This window comes from Notamacropus eugenii, chromosome 2 (assembly GCF_028372415.1).
Source record: "Notamacropus eugenii isolate mMacEug1 chromosome 2, mMacEug1.pri_v2, whole genome shotgun sequence".
Lineage (NCBI taxonomy): Eukaryota > Metazoa > Chordata > Mammalia > Diprotodontia > Macropodidae > Notamacropus > Notamacropus eugenii.
In genome coordinates this window covers 296,835,062-296,847,726 of record NC_092873.1, presented here as the reverse complement: position 1 = coordinate 296,847,726, position 12,665 = coordinate 296,835,062, and the positions used below count along the sequence as shown (strand labels likewise).

Genomic DNA, 12,665 nt, shown 5'->3' with positions numbered 1-12,665 from the left:
ACCTGGGACATACAACATTCATCCTGCCATGGGAGGGGAGGAAAGAAAAAACCCAATAAATACCAAGCTCTTAATACATTTTGACTTTAAATTAAACTTTCTTTAATGAAATTAGAAAAAAAAAAAGAACCAGACTGTGTATTGCATATTATTTGTGATCACAGTATAAAACACAATATAATCAGTTCAAATGACACTGAGTATGGACAAAAATATGCTAACCATTTGTCTAAGCAAGTTTTTGTAGATTTGTGAGCTGGTGTTTCCGGTCCTTCTTTCTCGTGTAGGAAAAAGTCTAGACTTTCTCCCCAAGTGATGTGCATGCCGGGTGTGTCATTAGGAACCTGGTGGATCAGAGGAAGAAGAATGCACTTACCCGGGCCCTCGTTCCCTTCTTCCTCTGTTGTCAGTTGCAAAGCTAAAAAATAGTTCAGATTTTTCTGCAAGTAGCAAGTTGTATATTGCTTACTGTCCCTGCCGGGAAGGCTCAGTCTTTGGGTCACTGACTTCAGTGACAAAGTAATGGCTGCCAAGAGTCTGTAGAACAAAATGCAGAAGGGAGAGTAGACAGGAGGGTCTTGATACCAGGGGTCTTCCTGTGCTGGGACTTCAGGGGAATGCCGAGAGAGTGGGCAGGATGGAAAACACTAAGAAATATTTAAATGTGATAGATGAGTCTCTGCAATTTCACTGTCCCAAGAGACTTTCTTTATGGTGTCAGTTTGTGTTTTTGAAAAACAACAACAGTAACAACAACAAAGCATGTCTATAAATTTTGGTTATTTAAGATTCACTCGTGTGAATAAGCCCTAGGCTTTTCCTAGGGAATACGTTATGACCATCACGTTGCTCAAATAAACAAACAAGTGGCAACTTGTCAGCATCAGGGGTTCTAAGACCCCTGGTCATTCCAACTGCTATTGATGGCAGGAACCTCTGTGCCAGGACCCCTCCATTGTATCCCAAGAGGGCCCTTACCAACACATTTCATATGAGAGAAAGAGAGAGAGAGAGAGAGAGAGAGAGAGAGAGAGAGAGAGAGAGAGAGAGAGAGAGAGAGAGAGAGAGAGAGAGAGGATGGATAGAGAGACAGACAAATGATCAGCAAAGTTTATTTTCCAAGTTGATGCAAGGTTTTTTGGCATGGTGTCCTGGCTCTACCTCCCTCACAAGAGCTATGGAAGCAGATATTTTTGGGCATCTCCTAACATTGCAATATCAGCTCTGATCAGCAGCATCAGCTCATAAAGGAAAAGGCACAGGGCACAATTCCCCATAAAGCTTTGCTAATGCTAAGCGGCATTGGCCAACCAATCCATTACATAGTGTTCAACCCTACTAGGGCAGCTAGGTTCCCCTCCCTCTCCACCTCCCTCCACCCCCACCAATAGCTGGGCGCCCTTCTCTACTAACAAGAAAGGCCTGAGTCATGAAAACCCTGAGTTTTCTCTCAGCAAAATGGTATACCCCAAAGTGCTCAGAGTGTGCTGGCTATTAACTAGTAAAAGTCCCAATGTCAACTTCTTTATTCTAGAATTGCTGCCTTTAGAAGAGCCTGATACCTCTCTCCTTGGAAATAATACCGTAAAAAATGGTGTCTATTTTAGTGTTAGCATGGGGCAGAGGTGGCTGGGTATGGGTGGAGGAGAAGGGGAGGACAAAAACTTAATGCTATTAAAATCCTACAGTTTCTCCCTTTGGTCATCTCTACTCTTGTTCCATAAAGGGCATAAATGTGGGAGTGCTTTCCATTCAGGGACATGCAAACCTGGAATGCCAGGCCCTGCAGCTGTCCTCAGGGAGTATCCTTGCCCTGGGTACTAAAGACTCTCACAGCCCGGAGAGAACACTCATTATTGCATGAGCAACCCTGCCTATTAGCAGAACAGAGGGAAATCAATGTGGAATCCCACATGATCTTAGAGACTGTAATCAGTGAGAATAGGTAAGGATAAAAAGCTGGGGGAGGGGGAAAAGGGAAGAGTTCATCCTGCCAATTATGAGGAAATGGGAGTATATGAATGCTCTTCTTTGGGACCTGACTTTATTGCTGAAAACAATTTCTTCTCCTCTAACCCCCCGGCCTGTCCCCCCCTTTCCTTGGAAGACAGCACTGTGACTGCTCCTTCACAGCAAGAATGAAAGCAAAGCAGACAGAAATCTAGGCCATGAGTCATCAATGTGCCTCAGAAAACCCCACTGGGATGCTTCAGAAAGGCCATGCCGAGTCTGAGACACTTTGGAAAGCAGGAGAGTGCTGGGGGAAATCTTTTTTAAAAGCAGGGGGAGAAAAAAAGAGCCTCAGGACAAATAACATTTCTTTCTCTCTGCTTTGACCCACTGTCCCAGCCTTGACTGACACAGTCAAGGAAAAGAGACTGGTATTCATTCAGTGGGCTGTTTACGTGAGTATAAATAGATGGGTTTCATTCCTCTTCCTAACCATACTCTCTCCCCTTAACACCCTGTTGAGCTTTCTGAAAAAGACCTGATGGATGAAGAAGAAAAGAATGGCTCTTCCGCCTTGTTTCTGATTCCTTTCAGGTAAGACAGTCTTGGCGGAATTATTTGCTTTTCCAACTAGGAAGTCAAAGCAGCAAGACTGGAATGTTAGGTTTCTGCTGGTGCTCCTGTGGGGCCCACCGGAGCTGCTGCCAAAGTGGCTGCTTCGAGGGCAGGACAGTGCAGGCGGTGGTGGCTTCTTCTGCATGCCAACACAGGCCCTTGTCATATCTCTGTCACTCCTGCCCTGAGCTGCACAAGGTTAGCCTCAGAGGCCTGCCTCCCCAGCTCATCTGATTGCTTGCTGGAGGGAAGGGAGAACTCAGAGCTGCTTTCCCCCGCCAATCCTTATTTCTTCACAGGCCTACCTACTGCCACTAGCAAGGGGGGCTTGCTGGATTTTTACTTAGCTTATATTTTAAGGCTGAGGTGGCAAGGTAAGGTGTTTGGTGGGGTGTCAGGTTCTAGGGTGGCCAATATTCTAACACTGAATGAACAGAGAGGGAACAAAGAAGCAAAAATGCCTTTCGATTCAATAGGAAACTGAGTTTCCATGTAAAGTGTAGCATAAACCCCTGAAAATAGGGGGATGATGATAAAAGCCACAAACTGGCTTTTAGCAACAGCGCCATGCTGTCTCCAAGCAGTACTAGAACATCTCATTCAGGAGATTTTAGCAACGGTGCCTCAAAGTCGACAGAGACCTATCAGAGTGAGCAAGTAAATATTCATCCAAGAAAAGGTCTCTAAATAATGCTACCCCACTTCTCTCCACAACCCCCTCTCAATAGACAAAAAAATAGAACATGGAGTTTATAAGAGGGTCTAAAAATTGGTAAGAGGAAAAAAAATTCAGACAAAGTTCACTGTTTAAAAAGCCCCACTTGGGAAAACATACCCTACAAAACAACTGATAATATCCAGAACAGAACGTCCCTTCAGAAAGTGCCCTTGGAAGAGTCAGTACTGGTAAACATGTCCCATGCTCTCAGTTCTTAAAAAGAGAGATCTGGAAGTCCCACCTGAGATTAGAGAGGACTTTTCTTTTGTTAGTGTAAAACACTTCACGTTAAAATGTCACTGTCCTCTTCTCACCCATCTCTCTCCCACAAAGACAGTTCATCTTTCTCAGGCATGAGCCTAGTCCATTTCCATTGACATGAGGCGCCGTCGCTCTCGTCTAGTTTCTTGGACCTCCTTCTTACAGCACCAGTGAGAACTGCAGTAGCCTATGAGGCAGGAGATGAGTCCAATAACAGTGGAGAGGCTGATGCCGATTAACAGGGGATACTTGAAGGCATTCAGTACTGCGTGGAAGAGGAAGTACAAGGTTAATAAAGCAAAACAAGCCATTTCAGATCTTGATGACAATTCATGCAGCAAAATGGGGGAATATTTTCATAATGGCTTGCTTTTAATTAGCCTAATGTCACTCTCCCAAATTCAGTTTGGTTCAATCCAAACATTTATTGTGGACTTACTATCTACTATTTCCAAAAGTCCTATGACTTAGACAGGGGTGCCAGTATTTCTGTCTTATGGGTAGATGAGGACAGAAGTTTTAAGTGTTTCTCCCATTACCCAAGGTAAGGAAAGTAGGTTAAGAGCCCACAGCAGAATCTAGGCCTGTGTTCCCTTCATTTGACTGTGAAGTGAGAAGTAGGAGGTAAAATAAAAACAACTCATTTGGCCATCTCTGAGCATTATTTTTTTTTAGGGAGGGTGGGGGGCTATGAGGATGCCTCATGACAGGCAGTGAGTATGGTATAGCAGAAAGAGAGGCAGCCCTGGAGTTAGGAAGACCTGAGCTGAAGTTCTGTTTTTGATAGATTCTAGCTGTATGACCTTGGGCAACATGCTTAACCACTCTGTGCCCATGGCACTCTCTAAGATTATAAATCATGGAAGAGATCACATTCTATAACACTGGAAATTGTTTCTTCACTGGAAGTTCCCTAGGCTGAGGAAATAACATACCTGGTCCAGAAAAATGAAGGTTACCTTACTTTTCTATCACTATATGTGTTCCCAAAATTTGTGAAGAAATCAAATGTTTATAAGTCAAACATCATCAAAGCTGGAAATTTAAAGAAGTGTTATGATGAATCCCTTTGCAAAGTGAATGAATCATCACTTTCTTAGTTTTCTCTATAAAGCTACATTTTCATACATGGAGTTACTTTAAGCACTTTATACCAATACTCACATATGAAGGCAAACAGCAGTAGGTAAGTCATGTAAACTCAACAATTACTGCACAAAATCTAAAGCCAACCTCCTCTACCCACCTACACATCTACACTATTGTCCTGCAGGCTGGCAGAAAGGAAATGGGTGGTCAATGTTTATCTAGCATTGATTCTAAGATGCAATCAATGTTAAAGGAGTGCCAATATCATGTTGAGTCAAATGGGGGGATGGGTCCAGGGTAGCTCTCTCTGCACAGTGACCTTATCTAGAAAAAGGACATCTTTTCCTTGGTTGTTTTCCTACTAGACTGAAACATCCATCAGGGCAGAGAACACATGAACTTTGTGTCTCCCTCCCCCAAGGCCTAGCTCTGTGATCCCCATACAGTAGGAACCTGATAAACATCTGTTGAATTAAATAGTTCTTCTTTCTTCCCATTACATCTGGGAAAAAAACAACCAAGACCAGGAGGAAACAAACAGGGCATTTACACAGGAGTTCAAAGGGCATGAAGATATACAACATCTTTCTAATAGGTCTACATCAGGTAGAACCAATAAGTTTTTGCTGCTTATTTCTTCTGTAGGTAGATTTAGACCTATGTCAAAATCAGAGATTCTTAACCTGGGGTTCACAGACACCCATGAACAAATTTTTTTAAAATACATTTTTAACAACCATGTTTTGGCATGATTTGTTCCCTTTGCAATCCTATGAATCTTATTTTATACATTAAAATAAACAAAAAACAGTACACTGAGAAGGCTTCCATAGAAGAGGTCTATTATCCAAAAGAGGTTTAATCATTCTTGTTCTAGATAGAAAACAATATTCACTGGGACAAATTTTTTTATACTAAGTATTCCCTATGCTTTTGGTTAGAATAAAGCAGACTGAAAGCACTTCATAGACACCAAGAAAAATGAGCATGCAAGGTCCGTACCATCCATCTTTACAGTTACGAAGATGGGCTTGGATTTGATCTCTGTCTCCCGTTGCCAGGACCCTGTGGTTGACTTGATCCATGGTATCACAGCACAAAAGTAGTTGCCAAAATCTTGGTCCTCAGAGCCATGAACCTGTAGGAGGAACTCCATCACACTGATCTTCTCTAGGCTCAGGTCACTCTTCCAGGTTCTCCGAGCCTTGTTCACAACACCTTTCCGATCCAAGGAAGACAGAAGGACAGCGGGTTTGTCCAAGGCAAAGGAATGGACAGCAAACCAGGATACATCAAAGGACAAGTCATCTAGAGTGAGTAATCAAATGAGAAAGCATGGTCAGTGCAGTAAACAGAGCAGGGTCCCTGTACCCATACCTACAAAATAACAGAGGAAGAAAATTACCATGTTATAGAAATGCCCCCATGGCTAGCACAGAATATAAAATCGGTCTCTGGGCAGATCATTAACTCAGTAAACTGGACTCTAAAAACAGAAGAAGCCAGATGGCACAGCAGTGGATAGAACACTGGGCTTGTAGTCAGAAAGAACTAAATTCTAATACTTCCTGAGACACTTACTAGCTGGGTAACCCTGGGAAAGTCATTTAATCTTGCTTAGTTCAGTCTCCCTGTCTGGAAAATAGGCACCTACTAGTGAGGATTGAGATGATACATAGGAAGTGCTTTATAAACTTGGAAGCACTATATAAATCTTAGACATTAAATGGGTTAAATGCCCACTACTCACTCATACATTCCTAAACTTCTTCATGGGAAGCTATGCAATGTGCTTTTCAAATGACAAGTAGGTATAAAGAGAGAGAGAGAAAGAAAAAAAGGGAGAGGGAGGGAGAGAGACACAGAGACAGACAGAAAGAAAGAGACAGACAGAGACACACAGAGAGAGCCAGAGGGCCCACCGGACAGTTCTGAATGTTAAATGTCTTCAAGTTTGGGAAGCAGCATTGTTTTCAAAACAAGGGCACCTCTGAAACATGAGGTTAAAGAACAAAGCTACATACACATTGATTCCAATGATGTAAAATGTTTGCTTGAAAATGGAAAAAGATAGGAAGAGAATACTGAGAAATGAAAATAGTTTAGAATTCAATGACCATGCATTCATTTTTTTTCTTCTGAAAAAGTGCTTAAGTTTATAATATTTAATAGTAATTTTTTAAAACTCAGACCAAGGAAATTGGGAATGGTCAAACAGCCCCAGAGAGTAATGTTGCTGAATTGTAAAGTACTTTGCAAAATTAAAGTTCTAACAGAAGCAAACAAATTAGCATAGGCCTAAGAGAAATAAAGTCTTTGGAACAAGTAATAACTCTTGGACAATTTGGAAATAGAGCCAAAAGTGAGGCCTCAGTATCTTCAGGTTAAAGGTGAAACTGCCTTTGAGGGGACTCAGCCAGTAGCTTTGAGAAGGATTTTGGCCAGGTAGATGGATTTTTCTTTTGAAGTATACCCTACAAAGCTATTTAATTTTGATATCTAATTTTCTAAACAATTAAAATTAATATATTTATTATTAATTTAGTAAAATACACTAGGAGCAACAGAAAAGGCAACGTAACAATATTGATGTTTTTAAGACACATATTAAACAAATATATGGGTAACATGAAAAATAACTTTTTCTAATATGAGAGTCTCTAGTTGGTCCCTTTTATAACTTAACATGAGATAGAGTGCTGGAGTCAGTCAAGAAGACTTCAGTTTGAATCTACCTCAGATAATTACTATCTATATGTGATCCTGTCTAAATCCCTTTACCTCTCTCAATCTCAGTTTTCTCATCCATAAAATGGGGATAATAGCAGTATCTACTTCACAGAGTTGTGATCAAGCGATAACATATGTAATGTTAGTTATTATCATTACTGAAAGGTAACAAAAATATATACCCTCCACTGACATAACGAATGTTATCTTTGAGTTAGGGAGGGACAGCACATTTTTTCTCCCATTCCCAGTGCTGAGATGCTTTAGCACTAGCCCTATCTATGCCACAGGGTCATATAACAAAATAAATCCCTTAAAAGTCATAGGATGTTTAGAGGAAACCTCACCATAGTTTGTTTTTAATTAGTCAGACTCTTCCACCCACATACAAACCAAAAGGGCAATGCTCCATAAGCTGTGGCCTGCAATATAACAGCAATTATACTGAAGAATTAAGATTTTTATGCAAAGAGCAGAGTGTTTGATTTAATCATAGGCCTATGGAGTCTCAGGGTTGGAAGGACCCCCAAGGGTTATGTACTCTAACCCTCACCTGAGCATTCCTCGGCAGTACACCCAAGAAAAGGCTAGCCTAATTATTCTCAAAGACCTCATATCTACACATAGGAAGAGTACAGGAAATGTCAAGCTTGGCACACTCCCTTCAAGGGCTTTGTGGGCAAAAAATACACCTTCCTTGTTGTTTTAAGAGATTTTTCTTCCCTTTCCTAGTGATGAGGACCCTGACTTGGAACCCAGCATAGAACACTACCCTGGATCTCTAACACACATGCCATCAGAACAAGGGATAGGTTTAGACAGAGAATGGAAAAGGAGAAAGATATCATGGGGGGCAGAGAGGACAAGAAGGAGCCTAAATGAGATTAGATAATAACAACTCACTTTTCTGTAGTGCTCTAAAGTTTACCAAGTAGAGCTCACTCATTTTAAGAGTTCTGACACAGGGGAAAATAGTTTTCCATTGATTTATGGGGTCAATGACCCATATCATTCTCCACACATTCTTTTTTTTTTATTTATTAATTTATTTAACTTTTAACATTCATTTTCACAAAATTTTGGGTTCCACATTTTCTCCCCTTTTGTTCCCTCCCCCCACCCCAAAACACCGAGCGTTCTAATTGCCCCTGTCTGCCAATCTGTCCTCCCTCCCTCCCCACCCCTTCCCTTTGGAAGGCAAGCAATTCAATATAGGCCAGATCTGTGTAGTTTTGCAAATGACTTCCATAATAGTAGTGTTGTGTAAGAACTAATTATATTTCCCCCCATTACTTCTGTTCTCTCTTTTGATCCTGACCCTCCCCATGAGTGTTGACCTCAAATTGCTCCCTCCTCCCCATGCCCTCCCTTCCATCATCCCCCCCACCCTGCTTATCCCCTTATCCCCCACTTTCCTGTATTGTAAGATAGGTTTTCATACCAAAATGACTGTGCATTTTATTCCTTCCTTTAGTGGAATGTGATGAGAGTAAACTTCATGTTTTTCTCTCACCTCCCCTCTTTTTCCCTTCACTAAAAAGTCTTTTGCTTGCCTCTTTTATGAGAGATAATTTGCCCCATTCCATTTCTCCCTTTCTCCTCCCAATATATTTCTCTCTCACTGCTTGATTTCATTTTTTTTTTTAAGATATGATCCCCTCCTCTTCAGTTCACTCTGTGCACTCTGTCTCTATGTGTGTGTGCATGTGCATGTGCATGTGTGTGTGTGTGTGTTATCCCACCCTGTACCCAGATGCTGAATAGTTTCAAGAGTTACAAATATTGTCTTTCCATGTAGGAATGTAAACAGTTCAACTTTTGTAAAGTCCCTTATGACTTCTCTTTGCTATTTACTTTTTCATGCTTCTCTTCATTCTTGTGTTTGAAAGTCAAATTTTCTTTTCAGCTCTGGTCTTTTCATCAAGAATGCTTGAAAGTCCTCTATTTCATTGAAAGACCAATTTTTCCCCTGAAGTATTATATTCAGTTTTGCTGGGTAGGTGATTCTTGGTTTTAGTCTTAGTTCCTTTGACTTCTGGAATATTCTATTCCACGCCCTTTGATCCCTTAATGTGGAAGCTGCTAGATCTTGTGTTATCCTGATTGTATTTCCACAATACTTGAATTGTTTCTTTCTAGCTGCTTGCAATATTTTCTCCTTGATCTGGGAATTCTGGAATTTGGCCACAATGTTCCTAGGAGTTTCTCTTTTTGGATCTCTTTCAGGAGGTGATCTGTGGATTCCTTGAATATTTATTTTGCCCTCTGGTTCTAGAATCTCAGGGCAGTTTTCCTTGATAATTTCATGAAAGGTGATGTCTAGGCTCTTTTTTTGATCATGGCTTTCAGGTAGGCCCATAATTTTTAAATTGTCTCTCCTGGATCTATTCTCCAGGTCAGTTGCTTTTCCAATGAGATATTTCACATTATCTTCCATTTTGTCATTCCTTTGGTTTTGTTTTGTGATTTCTTGGTTTCTCATAAAGTCATTAGCCTCCATCTGTTCCATTCTAATTTTGAAAGAATTATTTTCTTCAGTGAGCTTTTGAATCTCCTTTTCCATCTGGCTAATTCTGCTTTTGAAAGCATTCTTCTCCTCATTGGCTTCTTGAACCTCTTTTGCCAATTGAGTTAGCCTATTTTTCAAGGTGTTATTTTCTTCAGCATTTTTTTGGGTCTCCTTTAGCAGGGAGCTGATCTGCTGTTCATGCTTTGACTGCATGTCTCTCATTTCTCTTCCCAGCTTTTCTTCCACCTCTCTAACTTGATTTTCTATGAGCTCTTCTATGGCCTGAGCCCATTGAGTGGGCTGGGATATAGAGGCCTTGACTTCTGTGTCTTTGCCTGATGGTAAGCATTGTTCTTCCTCATCAGAAAGGAAGGGAGGAAATGCCTGTTCCCCAAGAAAGTAACCTTCTATAGTCTTATTTCTTTTCCCTTTTCTGGGCATTTTCCCAGCCAGTGATTTGACTTCTGAATATTCTCTTCACACCCACTTCGCCTCCGGATCCTCCCAGCCAGCGCTTGGGGTTTGAGATTCAAATGCTGCTTCCCAGCGTCAGGGCTTTTGGCGGGGGCAGGGCTGCTATTCAGTGTGAGATTAAGTTCAGGTGCTCAGGTTGGGGCAGGGCCGCCTCATGGGCTCAGTTCCCTCAGGGGGTTTATGCAGAGACCTTCAACAATGGATCCGGGCTCCTGCCTGCTTGGGGAGCCCTTGTCTGCTCCCGCCTCCGCTGTTGCCTCCTGAGGGGGCCTGAGTTATGGGGGCACCCCACTCCCCTCTTGACCCGCCAAAGAGACCCTCTCACTGACCCCTGTCACCTGTGGGTGGAGGGACCCGCGTGGCCGCTGGAGATCCCGTCCCTGAAGCCCGCTCGGATCTTTTCGTCTCGGTGCCGCGGCCGCGGCAGGGCTGTACTCAGCTCCCAGTCCCGGCGCCCAGTCCGCAGCGCGAAGGACCTTTTGCGAGAGGTTTGCAGGTCTCTCTGGAACAGAAATCTCCCTCGCTCCAATGTTCTGTGGCCTCTGGGTGCAGAATTCGCCGTGAGTTACTTTTTTGTAGATGTTCTATGGGTTGTGGGTTCGGAGCTATGTGTATGTGCGTCTTTCTACTCCGCCATCTTGGCTCCGCCCCCCCCCCCCCCCCCCACATTCTTTCTACCCATTAGAGTTGTATCAGGACATGCTAACATGAATCAAGTCAACAAGCATTTATTAAGCACCAAATGTGTTCTGGGCACTGTGCTAAATAAGTACTAGACTGTGGTAAAGTACTATAGGGGTTGGGGGAACAAAGACCTGAATGACCCGACAGGTCATGTGGTTATGAAAAGAATCCAGGCTTCCAGCCATATTTTTATCATACCTTTCCACATGTACTACATGAATATGTCTTCATCTTTCCTCCTTAAAGTGTCATAATTACTTGGAAATTGGAGGTACTTCAAGGAAGGAATTAAGAAGGAAAAGACTATGATGAAGACAAATGGAATTTGGACCTGTGTCAGAAGGTTGGAGGGTCAAAGACTAGAGAAAGATGGGGAGAGATGGGACCATGTAACCTCTGGAGCTCAGTGATACCCATTTACTGTCTCAGGTACTTTCTGTCACTCAGGAGGAAGCCGATTCTTGGCTTCATGGATTGGGGATATATCACAGCTGCCATAAGGAAGATCAGTCTTGGAGATTCTACCATTACAACAGCTCTTCTATTTGTCCCCTTCTTTCTACTCACACCATCACCATCCTAGTTCATCTCTTCATTCTCTTGACTCTAAGGAAGCAAGACCTTCCTAACTGAACTCCTAGATTCTACTTTCTCCCCCCCCCCTCCCCCCGCCAATCCATCTGCCACAAAGTTGACTACAGAAGCTTTCTAAAGCACAAATCAGATGTCACTCCTTTGCCCAAGAAACCTCAACAATTTCCTGTTACCTCTAGGTTAAAATACGTACTCCTGAGCTTGGCATTCAAAGCCCTTCTCAACCAAGCTCCAACAAACCTTTCCAAGCCTGTGTCACATGACTCTTGTCCATACATTCCACTGCAGATCCCCAAGTTTGTATCTCCTATCTTGGAGTCTTGGCACATGCTGTCCCTCGTTCCTGGAATATATTCCTTTCTCACTTCTACCACTCAGAATCCCTTTGTTGTTTTTTAGTCATTTCAGTGATGTCTGACTCTTCATGACCTCATTTGAGATTTTCTTGGCAGAGAAACTGGAGTGGTTCACCATTTCCTTCTCCAATTCATTTTAGAGATAAGGAAACTGAGGCAAACAGAATGAAGTGATTTGTCCAGAATTACACATGTCTGAGTGTAATGTCTGAGGCTGTATGTGAACTCAGGCCTTCCTGACTCCAGTTCTGGTGCTCTATCAACTGCACCACCTAGTTAGCCCTTTAGAATTCCTAGTTTCCTGCATAATTCAGCTCATGTGTCATCTCCTATGAGCCGTCTTACCCCACTCCCTCCATTTCAGTCTCCACCCCTGCTGCTAATATTCCTCCCTACAAACTCAACCCATTACCTTGTATTCATTTTGTATGTATTGTGTGTTTGTTTTTATCCTAACAATGTATTAAGCCACTTCAAGACAGGGAGTTTTCATGTTTGCCTTTATAGTACCTGGAACATAGTAGGCATTTTAATATATGCTTATGGAGTAAAATCTTTCCTGATCTCCTTTATGGTTAGTCCTTACTTCTTTGAATTATCATGGATATACTTATCTTTTTACATATTATATACCACCTTCCTTGAGGGAAGGATCTGTTTTTTCATTATATCTTCATATTCCCTG

At 42.2% G+C, this 12,665-nt stretch overlaps 1 protein-coding gene across 2 annotated transcripts in view; it reads right to left on the bottom strand.

The window, feature by feature from the left end:
- Positions 1-78: 78 nt before the first annotated feature.
- PTGFRN (prostaglandin F2 receptor inhibitor) overlaps positions 79-12,665 on the bottom strand; it is an 88,564-nt gene continuing 75,977 nt past the window's right edge. For both annotated transcript variants that reach the window (XM_072644468.1, XM_072644467.1), the window contains 2 exons: positions 5,636-5,941; positions 79-3,809 (listed from right to left, as the gene is read on the bottom strand). In XM_072644468.1, coding sequence (XP_072500569.1) covers positions 3,643-3,809; positions 5,636-5,941 — 473 coding nt within the window. In that variant the 3' untranslated portion in view covers positions 79-3,642. The remainder of the gene's footprint in view (positions 3,810-5,635; positions 5,942-12,665) is intronic.